We start from the raw sequence: 16,971 nt of genomic DNA on the forward strand, positions 1-16,971 counted from the left end.
CCCGTCGCGGGGCACAGGCTCCAGACGCGCAGGCTCAGTAGTTGTGGCTCACGGGCCCAGCTGCTCCGTGGCATGTGGGATCTTCCCAGACCAGGGCTCGAACCCGTGTCCCCTGCATTAGCAGGCAGATTCTCAACCACTGCGCCACCAGGGAAGCCCTGTTTTACTTTTTAGACTCCACATATGAGTGGTATCATACAATATTTGTCATTATCTGACATTTCACTAAGTATAATATTGTCTATGTCCATCCATCTTGCTGCAAATGGCAGAATTTCATTCATTTTATGGCTGAGTAGTATTCCATTGTGTGTGTATGTGTGTGTGTGTGTGTGTGTAATATATATATATATATATATATATATATATATACACCACATCTTCTTTATCTTCTTTATCCATTCATATGTTGATGGACAGTTGAGTTGCTTCCATGTGTTGGCTCACGTACTACTGCCAAGAACATCGGGGTGCATGTATCTTTTTGAATTAGTGTTTTTGTTTTCTCTGGTTATATACCCAGGAGTGGAATACTGGATCATATGATAGTTCCATTTTCAGTTTTTTGATGAATCTCCACAGTTTGCCATAGTGGCTGCACCAATTTATGTTCCCACCGACAATGTATGAGGGTTCCCTGTTCTCCATGTCCTTGCCAACATTTATTATTTGTAGACCTTTTGATGATAGCCATTCTCTCAGGTGTGAGGTGATGATATCTCATTGTGGTTTTAATTTGCATATCTCTAATGATTAATGATGTTGAGCATCTTTTCATGTGTGTGTTTGCCATCTGTGTGTCTTCTTTGGAAAAATGTCTATTCAGACCTTCTGCCCATTTTTTAATCAGGTTGTTTGTTTTTTTGATGTTGAGTTGTATGAGCTGTTTATATTATTTTGGGTATTAACCCCTTATCAGTCATATCATTTGCAAATATTTTCTCCCATTCAGTAGGCTGCCTTTTCGTTCTGTCAATGGTTTCCTTTGCTGTGCAAAAGCTTTTAAGTTTAATTAGGTTCCATTTGTTTATTTTATTTCTTTTGGCTTAGGAAACAGATCCAAAAAAATACTACTACACTTTATGTCAAAGAGTGTTCTGCCTACGTTCTCTTCTATGAGATATATTGTTTCACATCTTATATTTAGGTATTTAACCAATTTTGAGTTTATTTTTGTATATGATGTGGGGAAATGTTCTAATCTCATTCTTTAACATGTATCTGTCCAGTTTTCCCAGCACCACTTATTGAAGAGAATGTCTTCTCTCCATTGTATATTCTTGCTTCCTTTGTCCTGGATTAATTGATCACAGGTGCATGGATTTATTTCTAAGCTCTCTATCCTGTTCCATTGATCTATGTGCCTGTTTTTGTGCCACTACCGTGCTGTTTTCATTACTGTAGTTTTGCAGTATAGTCTGAAGTCAGGAAGTACGATTCCTCTAGCCTTGTTCTTTTTTTTCAAGATTGCTTTAGCAATTCAGGGTCTGTTGGGGTTCCATATGAATTTTAGGATTTGTTCTAGTGCGGGGAAAAATGTCATGGGTGTTTTAATAAGGATCACATTAAATATCTAGATTGCTTTGGATAGTACAGCCATTGTAACAATATTAATTCTTCCAATCCAAGAGCATGAGGTATCTTTCCACTTCTTTGTATCACCTTCAATTTCCTTCATCAGTGTTTTATAGTTTTCAGAGTATAGGTCTTTCACCTCCTTGGTTAACCTTATTCCTAGGCATTTCATTCTTTTTGATGCAACTGTAAATGGGATTTGTTTTTTTTTACTTTCATAGTTCATTTTTACTATATAGAAAAGTAACAGATTTCTGTATATTAATCTTATATCCTGCAACTTTGCTGGATTCCTTTATTAATTCTAATAGTTTTTGGCTGTAGACTTTGGGTTTTTCTATATAAAGTATCATATTATCTTCAAATAGTGACAGATGTACTTCTTCCCTTCCAATTTGGATGTCTCTTATTTCTTTTTCTTGTCTGATTGCTGTGTCTAGGGCTTCCAACGCTATGTTAAATAGAAGTGGTGAGAGTGTCTTGTTCCTGATTTTAGAAGAAAAGTTTTCAGCTTTTCACCATTGAGTATGATGTTACTTGTGGGTTTGTCATAAATGGACTTTATTATGTTGAGATATGTTCCCTCTCTACCCACTTTGATGAAAGTTTTATCATGAATTGATGTTGAATTTTGTGAAATGTTTTTTCTGCATCTATTAAGATTCTCATGTGATTATTATCCTTCCTTTTGTTAATGTGGTGTTATCACATTGATTGATTTGTGAATGTTGAACCATCTTTGTATCCCTGGAATAAATCCAACTTGATCGTGGTGTATCATCCTTTTCATAGATTGTTGGATTCATTTTCCTAGTATTTTGTTGATTTTTGCATCTACAGTCATCAAAGAAATTGGCCTGTAATTTTCTTTTATTGTAGTGTCCTTGTCTGGTTTACATATCAGGGTAATGGTGGCCTCATAGAATGAATTTGGGAGTTTTCTTTCCTCTTCAATTTTTTGGAATAGTTTGAGAAAGATAGGTAGTAGTCGTTCTTTATATGTTTTGTAGAATTCCCCTGTGAAGCCATCCGGGACTTTTGTTTTCTGGGAGATTTTTAATTACAAATTCAATTTCACTGTAGTGATTGGTTTGTTCAAATTGTCTGTTTTTCTTGATTCAGTCTTGACAGGTTGTATGTTTCTAGAAATTTGTCCATTTCTTCTAAGTTATCCAATTAGTTGGCATATGTCTGTTGGTAGTATTTTCTTATGATTTTTTAAAAATCTGTGGTATCAGTTGTTATTTCTCTTCTTTCATTTCTTATTTTGTTTATTTGGGTACTCCCTCTTTCCTTCTTGGTGAGCCTGGATAAATGTTTATCAATTTTGTTTATCTTTTAAAAAAACTAAATCTTGGTTTCATTGATCACTTATGCTTTCTTCTGTATCACTTAATCTGCTCTTCCTTCCTTATAGTGTGTTTTTTAATTTAAGCTATTGAATTCTTCACTTCTGATTTTTTAAAAAATATTTTCTAGTTACTTGTTAAAATTTTCACTGTGTACATGTATTCTTTACCCTAATTCAATTAACATTTTTATTGCCAATGGTTTGAATTCTTTATCTAGTAAATTGTTTATTTCTGTTTCATTATTTGTTTCTTCAACCGTTTTCTCTTGCTGTTTCAATTGAGAGCAGTTCCTTTGCCTTTTCATTTGCTTAACTTTCTCTGCCTCTATGAATTTAGATAAAACAGTTACCTGTTGCAGTCTTGAAGGGGTGTTCCTATATGGGAACATCCCTAAACATACTGTATGTGCCCAGTGCCTTTAGTGGGAGAGCTGGATTTGACATGGATGCAAATCACATCTTTCCTCAGGGTGTGCTGACAGCTACCACCTTGGTAGAGGGTGGGGCTGGAAATGGATGGTCTTAGAGCTGGAGTCGAGTGTGAAAAAAATTACAGTTGCCTTTAAGTGTGGGTTTTCCCCTAGCCCCACACTGGAACCCTTGCCCCAGAGTGAGGGAATGTTGAAGCAAGGGGGTCCACGCAGGTTGTCAGCTTGTGTCGGCCACAGCAGAGGTCCTAGCTGTCTCTGCTGCACTGCCTGTGCAGGCACCTGCAATTTTTTCCCTCACTCAGCTCAGGTGCAGCCTTAGGTGCAAGTCTTCGTCATCCTTCTCAATCAGTCACTGTCACCAGCCTCCACCACCCTCCTTTCCACTGTGGAGCCACAGCACAGGACAGGCAGGGCCTGCGTGGACTCTCAACATGTACCAGGGCATGAGCTGTGGTGGAGTGGCTGCTCTCAGAGATCTGGGCTGCTTGTGATGTGCTTCTTGAGGAAGCACAAATGATGGCCTCTGCCATTCCACCCAGGCTTGCTCAAGCTCTGGGTAGTCTCTGTATCCCTCAGTTGTGTCTTATCCCCAGTATTGGTTGCCCCAGATCGAATACCACATGATGATGTGAAGTGAATGGGGCTGGAGTGTTCACTCAACATGGGCTGGGGCATGCACCAAGGTGGTTGCAGGAAACCCAGCAACCACTAGATCTTTCTGCCCTTCCTGGGGTCAAGCCAGCATGCATGTGCTCCTCAGGAGCAGAATTCAGCCTTCTCACAGCTCCCCTGTTAGTTCCAGTGGTCCTCCAACTAGCCAAGGGGGCGCTTCTCCCCTGTATAGGACCCCAGGACTGGGGTGCCCAAGCTGGCTCTCACTGCTCACTCCCAAGGGCAGGTGTCTGCCCAAGAATCCTCCCTGTTCCTCTGGGCCCCTCTCAGGGACAAAGATCCCAACCCAATTGCTTTTCTTTTCTTCGTACCTGATTACATGTATATCTTTCTTACAGCCTTGATTGTACAGGAGTCCTCTGCCAATTAGTTGTTTTCAGTGAGAATTGCTCCACATATAGATGTATTTTTGATGTGTTCATGTCAGGAGGTGAGTGCCACATCCTCTTACTCCACCATTTTGACTGATCTCCAACAGATTTATTTTTAATTACATAAGCTAATTCTACAGTTCATAAACAAAAATTAACAAAGAAAAGCCAGGAAAATTAGCAAAACAAAGAGGTGAGTTTAGCCTTATCAGATATAAAAACACATTACAAAGCATCAATAATTAAACAGTGTGGTGTCAGTGCATAAGTAGATAAGCAAGTAAAACATAATGGAATGTCCATAAATAAAGTCAGATATATTCAGGAATTTAATAGTTGCCCAAACAAATAAGAGAAAATTCAACAAATAATGTTGGCATAGTACACTTCACACCATATGCCAGGATAAATACCAAATGAGTGAAAGATTTTAAATGTATATAATGAAACCATATATATGACAAAGAAAAAATGGAAAAAATCCTTTTTAATCTTGGGATGAGCTGCTGTAGCTATGACTACAAATTCAGAAGCTATAACAATTCTGCATGATATAAAACACTGTAGCAAAGCTCAAGAAAAGCAAAGGTAAGTGACAAAATGGGGGAAATATTCGCAATTTATCACATACGAAGGGTTAATTATTTAACATGTAACAATCTCCTATAAATTGGTGAGAAACAGACCAATGACCAAATAGAAAACTGTGTAAAGAATACGAAAAAATAATACACACACACACACACACAAAACATACAAGTGGCTCTTAACCAAATGAAAGAATCCTCAAGGTCACTCATAAGAAAAATGCAAATTACAACTACACTGATACCATTTTAACTCATCAGATGGGCAAAAATTCAAAAATTTAATTAACAAGCTTGGTTATAAATCAGCAGACACTCATACACTGCTGGTGATAATGCAAATTGGTACAATCTCCATGGAAGACAATTTGGGAATGTTTACCAAAATTAAAATGCTAATACCCTATGACCCAGAAATTCTGCTGTTGAAATCTATCCTATGGTATTTGTGCACAGGTACAAAATGATACACATTCAAGGCTATTTATTGCAGCATGGTTTGTAACATCTGGAAAGCATTCGGAACAACCCACTTGCCCGTCAATGGGTAAAGTGTTAAATAAATTATGCTATTTCCTCATGATGGAATAATGTGAAAGTATATTTAAAAAATAAAGAAGCTTTGTATTATTGACATGAAAGTATCTCCAAGACTGTTGTGTAGAATAGTAAATATGCTATTCCTTTTTGGAAAAATGGGGAAGAATAAAAATACTTATTCATATTTACTTATATGGAGAAATTCTGGAAGAATATGTGTCCATCTGGAGAAATATATGGAAAACGAATAAAATAATAATGGGGAGGCAGACCTTCAAATGGCAGAGTAGTAAGGCATGGAGATCACCATACTCCCCACAAATGCATCAGAAACACACCTACATGTGGAACAACTCCTACAGAACACTGACTGAATGCTGGCACAAGACCTCAGACTTCCCAAAAGGCAAGAAACTCCCCACATACCTGGCTGTGTAGCTGACAGAGTCTTGGTGCTCCGGGCAGGTGTCAGGCCTGTGCCTCTGAGGTAGGAGAGCTGAGTTCAGGACATTGGTCCACCAGAGACCTCCCAGCTCCATGTAATATCAAATGGTGAAAGCTCTCCCAGAGATCTCCATCTCAACACTAAGACCCAGCTCCACTCAAGGACCAGCAAGCAACAGTGCGGAGCACCTTGCCAAACAACTAGCAACAGAGGAACACCACCCCACCCATTACCAGAGAGGGTGCCAAAAATAATTATAAGGTCACAGTCACCCCAAAACACACCACCAGGCATGGTCCTGCCCACCAGAAAGACAAGATCCAGCCTCATCCACCAGAACACAGGCACCAGTCCTCTTTACCAGGAAGCCTACACAACCCACTAAACCAACCTTAGCCACTGGGCGCAGACACCAAAAACAATGGGAACTATGAACCTGCAGCCTGTGAAAAGGAGACCCCAAACACAGTAACTTAAGCACAATAGAAGACAGAGAAACACACAGCAAATGAAGGAGCAAGGTAAAAACCCAGCAGACCAAACAAATGAAGAGGAAATAGGCAGTCTACCTGAAAAAGAATTCAGAGTAATGATAGTAAAGATATCCAAAATCTTGGCAATAGAATGGAGAAAATACAAGAAACGTTTAACAAGGACTTAGAAGAACTAAAGAGCAAACAAACGACGATGAACAACACAATAAATGAAATTAAAAATTCTCTAGAAGGAATAAATAGCAGAATAACTGAGGCAGAAGAATGGATAAGTGACCTGGAAGATAAAATAGTGGAAATAACTACCACAGAGCAGAATAAAGAAAAAAGAATAAAAAGAATTGAGGACAATCTGAGAGTCCTCTGGGACATCATTAAACGCACCAACATTCGAATTATAGGGGTCCCAGAAGAAGAAGAGAAAAAGAAAGGGACTGAGAAAATATTTGAAGAGATTATAGTTGAAAACTTCGCTAATATGGGAAAGGAAATAGTCAAACAAGTCCAGGAAGCACAGAGAGTCCAATACAGGATAAATCCAAGGAGAAACACGCCAAGACACATATTAATCAAACTACCAAAAATTAAATACAAGGAAAAAATATTAAAAGCAGCAAGGGAAAAGCAACAAATAACATACAAGGGAATTCCCATAAAGTTAACAGCTGATCTTTGAGCAGAAACTCTGCAAGCCAGAAAGGAGTGGCAGGACATATTTAAAGTGATGAAAGGGAAAAACCTACAACAAAGATGACTACCCAGAAAGGATCTCATTCAGATTTGATGGAGAAATTAAAACCTTTACAGACAAGCAAAAGCTAAGAGAATTCAACACCACCAAACCAGCTTTACAACAAATGCTAAAGGAAATTCTCTAGGCAGGAAACACAAGAGAAGGAAGAGACCTACAATAACAAACCCAAAACAATTAAGAAATGGTAATAGGAACATATGTATTGATAACTACCTTAAATGTAAATGGTTAAATGCTCCAACCAAAAGACATAGACTGGCTGAATGGATACAAAAACAAGACCCGTATATATGCTGTCTACAAGAGACCCACTTCAGACCTAGGGACACATACAGACTGAAAGTGAGGGGAAGGAAAAAGATATTCCATGCAAATGGAAATCAAAAGAAAGCTGGAGTAGCAATTCTCATATCAGACAAAATAGACTTTAAAATAAAGACTATCACAAGAGACAAAGAAGGACACTACATAATGATCAAGGGATCAATCCAAGAAGAAGATATAACAATTGTAAATATTTATGCACCCATCATAGGAGCACCTCAATACCTAAGGCAAATGCTAACAGCCATAAAAGGGGAAATCGACAGTAACACAATACTAGTAGGGGACTTTAACACCCCCTTTCACCAATGGACAGATCACTCAAAATGAAAATAAATAAGGAAACACAAGCTTTAAATGACACATTAAACCAGATGAACTTAATTGATATTTATAGGACATTCCATCCAAAAACAACAGAATACACTTTCTTCTCAAGTGCTCATGGAACATTCTCCAGGATAGATCATATCTTGGGTCACAAATCAAGCCTTGGTAAATTTAAGAAAATTGAAATCGTTTCAAGTATCTTTTCCAACCACAATGCTATGAGACTAGATATCAATTACAGGAAAGAAACTGTAAAAAATACAAACACATGGAGGCTACACAATACGCTACTAAATAACAAGAGATCACTGAAGAAATCAAAGAAGAAATCAAAAAATACCTAGAAACACATGACAATGAAAACACGATGACCCAAAACCTATGGAATGCAGCAAAAGCAGTTCTAAGAGGGAAGTTTATAGCAATACAATCCTACCACAAGAAACAAGAAACATCTCAAGTAAACAACCTAACTTTACACCTAAAACAATTGAGAAAGAAGAACAAGAAAACCCCCAAGTTAGCAGAAGGAAAGAAATCATGAAGATCAGATTAGAAAGAAATGAAAAAGAAATGAAGGAAACAACAGCAAAGATCAATAAAACTAAAAGCTGGTTCTTTGAGAAGATAAACAAAATTGATAAACCGTTAGCCAACTCATCAAGAAAAAAAGGGAGAAGACTCAAATCAATAGAACTAGAAATGAAAAAGGAGAAGTAACAACTGCAGAAATACAAAGGATCATGAGAGATTACTACAAGCAACTCTGTGCCAATAAAATGGACAACCTGCAAGAAATGGACAAATTCTTAGAAAAGCAGAACCTTCCAAGACTGAACGAGGAAGAAATAGGAAATATAAACAGACCAATCACAAGCACTGAAATTGAGACTGTGATTAAAAATCTTCCAACAAAACAAAAGCCCAGGACCAGATGGCTTCACCAGCGAATTTTATCAAACATTTAGAGAAGAGCTAATACCTATCCTTCTCAAACTCTTCCAAAATATAGCAGAGGGAGGAACACTCCCAAACTCATTCTACAAGGCCACCATCACCCTGACACCAAAACCAGACAAATATGTCACAAAGAAAGAAAACTATAGGCCAATATCCCTGATGAACATAGGTGCGAAAATCCTCAACAAAATACTAGCAAACAGAATCCACCAGCTCATTAAAAGGATCATACACCATGATCAAGTGGGTTTTATCCCAGGAATGCAAGGATTCTTCAATATACACAAATCAATCAATGTGATAAACCATATATAACAAATTGAAGGAGAAAAACATATGATCATCTCAATAGATGCAGAAAGAGCTTTGGACAAAATTCAACACCCATTTATGATAAAAACCCTCCAGAAAGTAGGCTTAGACGGAACTTACCTCAACATAATAAAGGCCATATATGACAAACACACAGCCAACATCGTTCTCAATGGTGAAAAACTGAAACCATTTCCTCTAAGATTAGGAACAAGACAAGGTGGTCCACTCTCACCCCTATAATTCAACATAGTTTTGGAAGTTTTAGTCACAGCAATCAGAGAAGAAAAAGAAATAAAAGGAATCCAAATCAGAAAAGAAGTAAAGCTGTCACTGTTTGCAGATGACATGATACTATGTAAAGAGAGCATCTTAAAGATGCTACCAGAAAACTACTAGAGCTAATCAATGAATTTTGTAAAGTAGCAGGATACAAAATTAATGCACAGAAATCTCTTGCATTCCTATACACTAATGATGAAAAATCTGAAAGGGAAATTAAGGAAACACTCCCATTTACCATTGCAACAAATAGAAAGAAATACCTAGGAAAAACCTACCTAAGGAGACAAAAGACCTGTATGCAGAAAACTATGACACTGATGAAAGAAATTAAAGATTTTACAAACAAATGGAGAGATATACCATGTTCTTGGATTGGAAGAATCAACATTGTGAAAATGACTATACTACCCAAGGCAATCTACAGATTCAATGCAATCCCTATCAAACTGCGAATGGCATTTTTCACAGAACTAGAACAAAAAATTTCAAAATTTGTATGGAAACACAAAAGACCCTGAATAACCAAAGCAATCTTGAGAAAGAAAAATGGAGCTGGAGGAATCAGGCTCCCGGACTTCAGGCTATACTACAAATCTACAGTAATCAAGACAGTATGGTACTGGCACAAAAACAGAAATATAGATCAATGGAATGCACATATGGTCACCTTATTTTTGATAAAGGAGGCAAGGATATACAATGGAGAAAAGACAGTCTCTTCAATAAGTGGTGCTGGGAAAACTGGACAGCTACATGTAAAAGGATGAAATTAGGACACTCCCTAACACCATACACAAAAATAAATTCAAAATGGATTAAAGACCTGACTGTAAGGCCAGGCAGTATCAAACTCTTAGAGGAAAACATAGGCAGAACACTCTATGGCATAAATCACAGCAAGATCCTTTTTGACCCACCTCCTAGAGAAATGGAAATAAGAACAAAAATAAACAAATAGGACCTAATGAAACTTAAAAGCTTTTGCACAGCAAAGGAAACCATAAACAAGACGAAAAGACAACCCTCAGAATGGGAGAAAATATTTGCAAACGAAGCAACGGACAAAGGATTAATCTCCAGAATTTACAAGCAGCTCATGCAGCTCAATATCAAAAAACAAACAAGCAAATCCAAAAATGGGCAGAAGCCCTAAATAGAAATTTCTCCAAAAAGACATACAGATTGCCAATAAACACATGGAAGGATGCTCAACATCACTAATCATTAGAGAAATGCAAATCAAAACTACGAGGTATCACCTCACACCAGTCAGAATGGCCATCATCGAAAAATCTACAAACAATAAATGCTGGAGAGGGTATGGTGACACAGGAACCCTCTTGCCCTGTTGGTGGGAGTGTAAATTGATACAGCCACTATGGAGAACAGTAGGGAGGTTCCTTAAAAAACTAAATATAGAACTACCATACGACCCAGCAATCCCACTACTGGGCATATACCCTGAGAAAACCATAATTCAAAAAGTCATGCCAAACGTAAAATAGATAGCTAGTGGAAGCAGCCGCATAGCACAGGGAGATCAGCTCGTGCTTTGTGACCACCTAGAGGGTTGGGACAGGGAGGGTAGGAGGGAGACACAAGAGTTTTGTTATAAAGCAGAAACTAACACACCATTATAAAGCAATTATAGTCCAATAAAGATGTTAAAAACAAAAAAGAGTTATGTACCACAGTGTTTATTACAGCTCTATTTACAATAGCCAGGATATGGAAGCAACCTAAGTGTCCGTCAACAGCTGAATGGATAAAGAAAATTTGACACATATATACAATGGAATATTACTCGGCCATAAAAAGAAACGAAATTGAGTTATTTGTAGTGAGGTGGATGGACCTAGAGTCTGTCATACAGAGTGAAGTAAGTCAGAAATAGAAAAACAAATACCGTATGCTAACACATATATATGGAATCTAAAAAAAAAAAAAAAATGGTTCTGAAGAACCTAGGGGCAGGACAGGAATAAAGATGCAGACATAGAGAATGGACTTGAGGACACAGGGAGGGGGAAGGGTAAGCTGGGACAAAGTGAGAAAGTGGCATGGACATATATACACTACCAAATGTAAAATAGATAGCTAGTGGGAAGCAGCCACATAGCACAGGGAGATCAGCTCGGTGCTTTGTGACCACCTAGAGGGGTGGGATAAGGAGGGTGGGAGGGAGATGCAAGAGGGAGGAGATATGGGGATATATGTATATGTATAGCTGATTCACTTTGTTATAAAGCAGAAACTAACACACCATTGTAAAGCAATTATTCTCCAATAAAGATGTTAAAAAAACATAATGATAATAATGGGAGGAGTGGGTGAATAGGTGTTAGGAGTGGGAGGAAGGCTTTTTACTGTATGCTTTAAAAATAAATTTTCATTTTTGAATCATATGAATATATTATATCTGAAAGGAAGTTAAAGTTTGAAATGATATTTTTTAACATTAATGGACACATTATGCATAATAAGCCCGGATTAGCTGCTGTAGTACCATGCATTCAAGCGTTTCAACACAGTCATTCTTTGGATCAATAATATTTTAACAGTTCTTGGGGTTACTATAAATGGTTAGATTAAGCATGATTAGATCCCCCAGAATAACTTGAAGCAGAAAAATCAAGATATTCTAGCATCTTCTTGTCCCTGTGAAGGTATTCTCAAGTCTCCCTCTCTGGGCTCTTCATTTAAATTCTTTCCTTTAGGTTATTGACCCCTTGTTGCCCCTTACAGCATGATGTTCAAAAACATAGTTTTAGAGATCATTTGACCCTGCCTAAACTTGGACCAAAATACCTCAGTTTCCTCATGTGTAAAATGGAGGTAACACAAACTTTGTAGGTTTGCTGTGGGGATTTAGTGAGTTTATATACGTGAAACTCTTAGCCCAACATTTGGCACACAATAAGAATTCTAAAAATCCTAAGTACCTCTACTATTACTACATTGACTACTAAGACTTCCTAGTGGCCTGTATTTTCAGTGGTTTCTAAAGTCTGACATGTTTTGATGGATACTGTGATTACTAATCTTGCATGAAATGTTTAGGGTGGAATATCATCTTCAGTCAATTCAAGTAACAGTTGTATGATTATCATTTAGACACTCACCCATAAATTTATGCTAATTTCCTGTCTGAATTAAAGCTCCTCTAATTAAACACATTGTTTCTAATTAATAAGCCTTTCACTCTTTAATTCAAAAATTATGTTCATTGTACATCAAAAAGTATCAGCATTTTTAGCATACTCATACCAGAAGTTCAACTACATTTTTGTATTATGAAGTACAATTTACCCAAGTACTACAGTCAAAATTATCTCGTAGTGTCTCAAACTCACAACGTCACTCAGTCATCAAAATCAAGATATTTTAAGGAAGAATGTTTTTATTATATTTACGTAATTACCATTTCAGTTGTAAGAAACACTCAATGTGAATTTTAATTATTTCAATGTCAATAATCCACATTAACAATAAAATTAATTAATATTACCTATTTAGAATGTGTAAACTATTCTAACAAACATGCAAAAGGCTTTGGGAGAAGAAACATAATGCTCAGGTTTAATTTTCAAATGTTAGGATTAGAGAGCTAAAACTGACTATCAGAAAACAATGTGGACCCCAATGAGCCCACCACAAAACATTGCCAAATTCCTTATTAGTAGTAAATTTCTTCTTTCTGAATTCCCTCAGAAAACGTACAATCAGAGATTACCAAGGGAAATATTAGAAAACTGTGAATTATGCTTAATCCTTGGGCTATAAACTGGAAATTTTTAATTAAAAAACTAAAGCCTTCGTTTAAATGTTGGAATGATATAACTTGAAAGGAAAATTGAGATTACTTTTGTCATTAAGTAAACGTTAAGTGCAACTTTATGGAGCAAGCACTGATTTATATATCCCTTGGGGAAATAGGAAAAAAAATAAGCCCTAAGGGAGATTGTAATCCACTAAGCAAATTGAGACATGTAAGGTAATAATTACAATATAAATATTAAGTGATAAGGGCTGTGCTAGGGGAGTTCAGAGGGTGGTGACCACAGAAACTCTTTTGCATTTTAATTAGGCCTTGTAGATAGGTAAAAATTCAATAGCCAAAAATGGTGGAAGAGATCATTTTAAATAAAGGGAATAATATGAGCAATGTCTGGAAGGAAATAGCAGAGCATGTCTGTAGAACTGAACATACGGACTGCAGTATGAAATAATAATAATGGGAAATAAGACAAACGGATTCAATAAGAAGCAGTAATACAAAACTGCAAAATTCAGACTTTTTCATAAGCTATGGAAAGCTATGAACAGTACTTTGATCGAAGAGTAATTTTATAAAAGTTGCCCTAGGAAGATTATACTGGTAATTGTGTACAAATACATTTGGGTTCTGGAGGAGGGGAAGAGACTGTTCTAGTAGTTCAGGCAAAAGATCCATATGCATCTGAACTAGGCACAGCAGAACTGGAAAGGAAGAGCTGAGTGTAAATATATGGAGTAATTGCAAACATTCATTGAGAGATTACATTGTGAGAACTTTTGAATGTTATCAGTTAATCATCTCAACTGTCCTGAGGTAGATAACTATTATCTCCATTTTACAGAAGTCGATTAACTTAGTCATGTTGACACAGTCTTTAGTATAGTGCTGGGACCTGCACCCCAGACTTCACTGACTTCTAAAGCCAACACTTTCAACCCCTATGTTCTCTAATACTTTAAGCTCATTGTACTGAATGTTGAGGAGAAAATTGCGGCCAAAAATGACACTGAGGTCTCAGGCTTAAATAATCGGGAAAATAATGGTATCGATTGAAACAAAACATAGAATATGAGGAGGTAGAATAGATTCAGGAAGATTAGACACAAATCCTATCTTAACCAACCCAGTTTCCTGAAGAGTATTATGTTTTCAGTGTGATATGAAGAATGTTTCTTTTTCATATTATTCATTGGTCCTGTTTTAGTCTTTGAATGTTCAGTTTATCCTGTGATCAGCCACTTCCAATTTAACCCACTGAAACTCTACTGTTTCATCAGGTGAGAAGTTTCCTGACAAGAAGCCTAAGGTGCAGTTAGTCATAACATACGAGGATGCGAAGCTGACCATACTTGTGAAGCACATGAAAAACGTTGTGAGTTTATCTTATCTAATAAGAAACATGTAAACCTACATTTAGAAATCACTTTCTTCCTTTAAGCAATTAATGTCAGCATTCGTGAGAGAAATGAGGCCAGCCACCGAGTGTAAGTAAGGAACAATGGACCAGTTACAGTGTTCTGCCTCAGTGTGATTGTGATCCTTGGGGGAAGCCTATAAAATATTTCACAGGGAAAGTCCTAGAATGAAACCCAGACTTTATTCAAAATGAAGTGTCAGGACAAATCTAGTGAAAAAGATTTGAAAAAGCAGGACTAGCTAGAGTATTAAGAGCCAAAAGAATAAAAGCTATGTCCCAAGAATTTACACCTCTCTCACCACGCTGAGCTTTGTGGAAGACTGACTCGTCTCTTTGAATAGTGCCAGCACCTTCTCTGGGAAGCCAGGAGCTCTTAGTGTTTTCCCACAGATTGCCACTGAGTATCAGTTATCATATTCTGATGTAATTGCCCAAGGATATTTCTTTTCCCTCAAAAAGTAATAATTTCTTTGATGACAGGGACCCCATCTTTGCATCCCCAGAACCAAGAACGTCAATAGTAGTTAGCCTCTAAGGAAAACTAAAAGCTGCTTTCTCTATTATACGCCATTCCTTCCTGAAGATTGGTCGAGTCAGAGAGGTAAGGATGGCAGCTGGGCCATGTCATTAACTAAGAGAGGGAGCTTTCTTTGTCACAAGGTAATTGATTAAAGGTCTGAATCTGGGTGCAACAAACAGAAAAGGTAAACTCTAAGCCTCACCCATTTCTCTGGTCTTTTGCTAGCCTAGCAAAACAGGTCCTCCACATGGTGAAACTCCCCAGGAGACTCCACCAACGTGGAGAAAGTCAGAAGCACTACTTTAGCTCTCTCCTTTATGCATATAAATCTCTAAGGATGCACTTTGAAGGACTTAAAGAAGCAAACTCTTCTCAACATGACGTGCATTTGGAACACACTAGAACTTAATAAATATTTGTTCATTGAACAAATATTTGGCATAACTTTCAGGGATTGCATCCTTTACAAATTAGCCAGATATCCAAGGATGCTTGTTTGTAAATCTGTGGTGTTTGCAATCAGCAATTTTTGTAAGAGCTGGGCAAATATTATCAAATGTGTTTTTGTAGAAGTTTTACTCATTAAAATAATTATTTTCGATTGCTTTTGATAAATTAATCAGCTTAGCTGAGAATAGCAGTTGTTTAAGAAATTGTTAGGCTGGGAAATGAAGATTAAGTTAGATATTTTTTATAGCTGCATGTGTGTTCGTGGACTTTAAGCATCTGTATAAATATACATGATAAAATAATAGACTATTAAGAAATAGTGTTAATCAAGTTAACAGAACTTATATATGTGTATGATGTATAATTGCCAATTGAAAACAGTCCTCTTGGAAACTATACATATATTTCAGTAATGCCATTGCTCAAAACATTTTAGGACATGCCTGTTGACATTGCTTTTAGATCTGCATATAAATCACACAATAAACTTGTTGATGCTATTCAATAGTCATGCCTAATGTTTGATCAAAAGCAGTATTAACCAACTTGGTCACCCATTTTATTCATCAGCTAAATCCCCCAATTACTTTTGACAGTTTTCAAAAATGCATTTTACACTCAGATGAAGTTGCACTACCAATAAGTATATTCAAAACCAGTGTGATGCAGGCATAAAAGTGGGGAGTAAGTGACTAAGAGCAAGAGTTTAAGATTTAGATCAAGTTATGGGTAAATGGAAGATGAGCAGGTGAATCCTATAAAAATTTGAAGACCACTTAGGGCCCCTAGAGCCTGTACATTGCCAGTGCCCTCGGAAGGAAAGCTGTTAATAATGAAGTCATGCTCCCTACTGGTTCTTCTCTCCTCCTCAATCTTTTAACATAGCCCTGGAACTCCTCTTTTTTTATTTCCAGGCTTGTGGCTTTAAATATCACTTACATGTCTTTTTCTTCCATATTTTATAATTCTAGCTTGAAAGTCTCCCTAAAATCCAGAATTATATGTACAACTGATTACTCAACAACTCTATTAGAAATTCAATAGGCAGCACAAATTTAATATACATCCAATCAAACTTCTGATTATCACCCCCCCTAAACCTGCTTCTTTGGCAGCCTGTCTCACCTCTTAATGGCACCTTCATCCTACTAGTTGCTCAGGTTTAAATCCTTAGAGTCCTTTTGACTGCTCTCACAAACTACATCCAAATTTATCAACAAATTCTGTGAGCTCAGCTTTCAAAATAAATCCAGAATCCCACCATGTTTCACCTCCACTGCTTACCACCGTTGGTTCAAGCTACCATCATCTCTCACTTGAATTATTGCTGTAGCCTCTTAACAGGTCTCCCTGCTTCTGCCTTTATATCTTTTTA

At 37.1% G+C, this 16,971-nt stretch overlaps 1 protein-coding gene across 3 annotated transcripts in view; it reads left to right on the plus strand.

Moving 5' to 3' along the window:
• The window catches only part of PIK3C2G (phosphatidylinositol-4-phosphate 3-kinase catalytic subunit type 2 gamma), a 358,923-nt gene that overhangs the window by 309,088 nt on the left and 32,864 nt on the right, over positions 1-16,971 (plus strand). For all 3 annotated transcript variants that reach the window (XM_059934511.1, XM_059934512.1, XM_059934513.1), the window contains one exon: positions 14,487-14,581. In XM_059934511.1, coding sequence (XP_059790494.1) covers positions 14,487-14,581 — 95 coding nt within the window. The remainder of the gene's footprint in view (positions 1-14,486; positions 14,582-16,971) is intronic.

The sequence above is a fragment of the Balaenoptera ricei genome, chromosome 10, assembly GCF_028023285.1.
Source record: "Balaenoptera ricei isolate mBalRic1 chromosome 10, mBalRic1.hap2, whole genome shotgun sequence".
Classification (NCBI taxonomy): Eukaryota; Metazoa; Chordata; class Mammalia; order Artiodactyla; family Balaenopteridae; genus Balaenoptera; species Balaenoptera ricei.